The sequence below is a fragment of the Gymnoscopelus braueri genome, assembly GCF_963280865.1.
Source record: "Gymnoscopelus braueri genome assembly, chromosome: 24".
Classification (NCBI taxonomy): Eukaryota; Metazoa; Chordata; class Actinopteri; order Myctophiformes; family Myctophidae; genus Gymnoscopelus; species Gymnoscopelus braueri.
Window position 1 is genome coordinate 23,349,196 of NC_137626.1, and position 4,424 is coordinate 23,353,619.

A 4,424-nucleotide genomic window follows, 5' to 3' on the forward strand; every position below is an offset into this window, starting at 1 on the left:
TGTCCTTAGTCCTGCCTCTACAGTATATAATTTAGTTTACACTTTCATTCAGTAGGAGGCGATAATGAGCCAGCTAAATATGACGTTTGCCCAGTGCATAAAACGACACCACACTAACCTTTGACAATTTGCTACCATACAGCAGATGTGTGTTAATAGATTTTGCCATTGAAGAATTATGCCCGGTTTGCCTACCAGTACCTGGTAGCCTGTTCAGGTTGCAGTACATTATGGGAAGGCTGAAGAATGCACAACCTTTCTGGAAAGTGTCCATCGAAAGTGTACTTAACAAAACCAGGATGGACATAAGCCATACACAGGCATGTTTTAATGTATGCTACTCGTTTTTGTGGAAAAACTGTTATAATGTGTACTTTCTTCTATATTTAAATTTTGTTCTTTTTATTCGAGTCAGTGTATTCAAAATATAGCCTATCATTTCAGTACACTGAAAAGCAGACACTAGTAATGTTTGCCCACAGCCTGCAATAATTGCCAGATGGTTGGCAGGACAATATAATGAGTGCCAGAAAACATTTGACAACAAAAAACACATTTGGGACTCCACTTAGTAGTGTTATGCTTTAAATGCCGGCAGAAACATCATCCTTCTTCAGTTCCCAACTTTCAGCTCCACATTTACTAACAATCTATAATCAGTAACATCTGCTTTCAGCCCTAGCCCAAACATCTTGCCCTTAGAAAATGTCCTCAGTGTAGTGCCCATTGACCACAGCAGCCAGTTTGCCCTTACATATTGTCTATGTTTATTTACTGCAAAGTCTGTCCTTTACTGTCATGCGTGCCTCGCCGCGATGACACCAATGATGACATAGCTGAAGGTTTCAGGAAATAGCCGCCTGGTGTCGGAGCGCCAAGAGGAGCTGACCAGAGGTGAGCTGGTGGAGAACACGGCGCTTCTCTGGTTTCGCGGCGCCCGCAGGTTACAGATGTTGCCTTCACAACAGGAAGTGCAGACCTGGGTTCAAAAAAGTTTTTAACATTACGTTTAAAAGTTGGGTTAGAGTTAGAAAAGGAATAGAAAATGTGAATAGTGATACGTAAGATGTCCGGTATCATCAGTGGCGTGTTATGACTGATTTATTGGTTGCGCATCGAGACGCGCACTGAAAATAGATCTACAAGCTCACGACGCGTCAGGCTGCGATGCGTTCTGAACTTGTACAGCGGATGGTCTTTTTTATACAAATCGGGCTTTATACAATGGGTATAAGCATTTTGATTGCTCGAAATAGTCTATCCAGCTGTGCTCAAATCACAATATAACACATTGCTCATAATCCCTGTAAATATCACTGGGCACCGGTGGGGAGATGCAACAGGCCTAGAGTGTAGCAGGAAGAACACCTACTGTACAGATTAATCACTCCACCAAACAGAAATAACATATTTCCATGGTAATGCAGACAATAAACTGTGCAGCTAATGTTATGTTGCTATGTTATGTCATTGGAATCTTTCGGGAGTAAGGAACTAGCCCTTTACAAACTATCTATAGCTAGTTCTCACCATTAGGCCTAAATAAATATATTATGTTTAGCTGTCAAAAGAAATCAACTCAGGTGGATCCAATGTGGATCTCAGATTTATCATGACCATCATGACATATCTATGACGTATGACTCCAAATTTGGGTATGATTTCAGCCCGATCAGAGCCCCATTGTCTTCCATTATAAAATGTAAGTTAAATATTTGAATATGTGACGTACTAGTATCTGGAAATGTGAACAAGAAATCTTGTGCTGATCGGTCCAGCGGTTTGCGAGATTATCTCCTTTTATAGACTCCAGCAGAGCCACACCGTTAACTGTTTTTAAACCAATCCCAAATGGCATCGGTTGTACCTGGTAGCCGTGTTCAGTGGTGTTGGTACATCCAGTGAGCCGACAGTCCTTCAGGGCAACACAGCGCTTGGTCACAGACACGCTGTCCCCAACTATATCCATCACATGCAAGGTGTAACAGTAACTGGTCCCTGCAAGAGATATCAAATACACATTGTGGTTCACTCTCTCAAATGTGTTCTTCTACAGTACATGGAACTCTGTCTGTTTCAGTAAATGGCCCCTGTATATTCTTTGTGGAACCATTTTATATGTTCTTTTTACCCCATATGGTTTCTTAAATCACTGGAACAGGCAGCATTGATAGTGCCGTGGAGTAGCATGTACTGTATGGTTTCCTGTACCATTACAGTCACATTTAGTCCAGAGACACCGCCACCCTATAATCTCCATGCACACCCTGTCTTTGTTTGTGTTTTTTTTTTAATTGAGGGTACTGTAGACAAAGTAAGCTAAACTGAAACTGGTCATTCAGTTTTGCGTTCAATTTGTGTTTTATCAGTATTATTGTCATGGGGAGTTTCTGTCACAGAGATGTAACCACAGTCTTATACTGCTATGAAATAAATCTAGGGGAAAGACACCTGCCACTGCCACCTTGATGTGCCTTCATAGAAAATATTGCGTTAGCTTGAAGTTAAGTCATTAAAATTGCATAGTCTACTGTCCCTTCACTGGCACATGCAGTGCAAAGGAAACATGATAAATGTGAGAAATATTAAGTCTGTAAGTAAGTACCTTTTGGGCAGTATGTGTCCGGTGCCCAGCGATTACACTCATAGTTGTCTGCAGCATCTTGACACGTGAAGCATTTAAACCCACCAGGATGAGGTGTGGCTGTGGAGCACAGCCAGAGACACACTGAGACAACCGCACTATAGAATACATTCACCTGCTGTATGGTGCTATTTTGGGGATCTTTGTGTAAAGGCAATATTGTTATAAACTCAGTGGTAGCATTGCATTTAGTCCTTTATAGTTTATTGTTATTCTTTCCTGAACAGTATATGGAGATATTTTATTTGGCTCTTTATGATTCCATATGGAACTTTTTTAAGCACCATATGGAGCCCCCCCCGACCTACAGTAAGTAACAGACTGAGTCAAAGGGGACGCAAATTGAACAATTATATCTGCATTATTTACCCAAGTGACGACCTCGATTGACCAAGTTCTCACATAATGATAATATGCTAATGTTCTCCAAAGGGAACACATAACGTCAAGTGCACCAATAGACTGCACTGACGCACCGGGGACCATCTGCGGTCATCCAACACGGAGTTGTTAAGCTTTCCCATTGGCAAGGATTATGTAGTGGGAATCAGACCGGCGGTCAGGCGAGACAGCTACAGGTCCCAGGGTCAGACACACTTCACATAAGACAAAGCGTGTTGTTAGTCACGGTAGGAATGGTACACAGAGGACAACTCCAGTTCACGTCCAATCTGGGAACCCATCGTCAAATAAAGAGAGATTAGTTCACGTCAAACACACCCACGTGGGTGTGTTTATATGCATGCATGTGCACGCCGTGCACTTGTCTCTCTGTCTCGATCACCCATCTTACATAACTGTGTGTGTGTGTGTGTGTGTGTGTGTGTGCAATGTGTTGTGCATGCACATATACAATGACTATATTTTTGGATGTGTGGGTAGGGATGGACCCCAAAGCGGTGTGCAAGTGTTTGTGTGTGTGTATGTACACAGTATGTACACATGCGTGCACGTGCATCTGTTTGTTGCAAAAGTTGTTGCTATCTGAAAGTGCCATGGAGTCACCAACATCAGTAGGTTTCCTCCTGCAATTTGATTATCAGTTATCTTGTGTGCAGTGTTGACATTTTGGCCTTAAACAAACTAATCTCTTTTCTAAACTGTTACTTACTTGATGGATGCAGGGCGACAATGTCCTTTGTGGTGAAGTCCCGTGATTGGGCCATTTTCAGCCAATCAGCAATGCTGGTCAGCAGTAGGACCCAGGCCACCATTGGCCAGGGCTCCATCGTTCTCCCAGAAACTCCACATGCAGGTACCTGATTGGTCAGTGGGACACTGTGGAGACAGAAGGTACAGGTCAGCTGTGGGAGTTTTTCTGGAATCTATTTGCAACCCTGTGTAGGTGTGCATTGTGTTGTGTCTTGTTATATTAGATTTTATAACATGTAATTGTTTTTATTTATTTTTATTTCAAGCATAGTCACAATCTCTTGGTAATACCTTTCATAGGTTCAATATTTATAAAACCCGCAGACACACTTAACCACTTTTATTATATTTAATACTTTCTTATATTCATTGTTGATAGTACATAATATATACATTTCATTCATTGTTGATGAACTGTACGTACGTATATTCATTGTTGTACATATTTTCAATATTCATTGGTGATATTGTAGATGTGTATTTATTCATATAAATCTAAGTCACTATTTTATTATATTTTATTCTCATTTACTTTGTTTTTGTTTTTCACTTTTACTCTTATTTGTACCTCTCCTGTGTTTCACTCTTACTGCTGTTGCTGCTATGACACCTGAATCTCCCTCTGCGG

General features: G+C 41.2%; 1 protein-coding gene across 1 annotated transcript; it reads right to left on the reverse strand.

Moving 5' to 3' along the window:
* Positions 1-796: 796 nt before the first annotated feature.
* LOC308080523 (ly6/PLAUR domain-containing protein 6-like) lies at positions 797-3,873 on the reverse strand (the record flags this gene model as incomplete). Its single annotated transcript, XM_080422419.1, has 4 exons — positions 797-979; positions 1,868-1,998; positions 2,606-2,704; positions 3,756-3,873. The coding sequence occupies 4 exons, from the start codon at positions 3,871-3,873 to the stop codon at positions 797-799; spliced, it is 531 nt and encodes a 176-aa protein (XP_080278545.1).
* Positions 3,874-4,424: the final 551 nt, after the last annotated feature.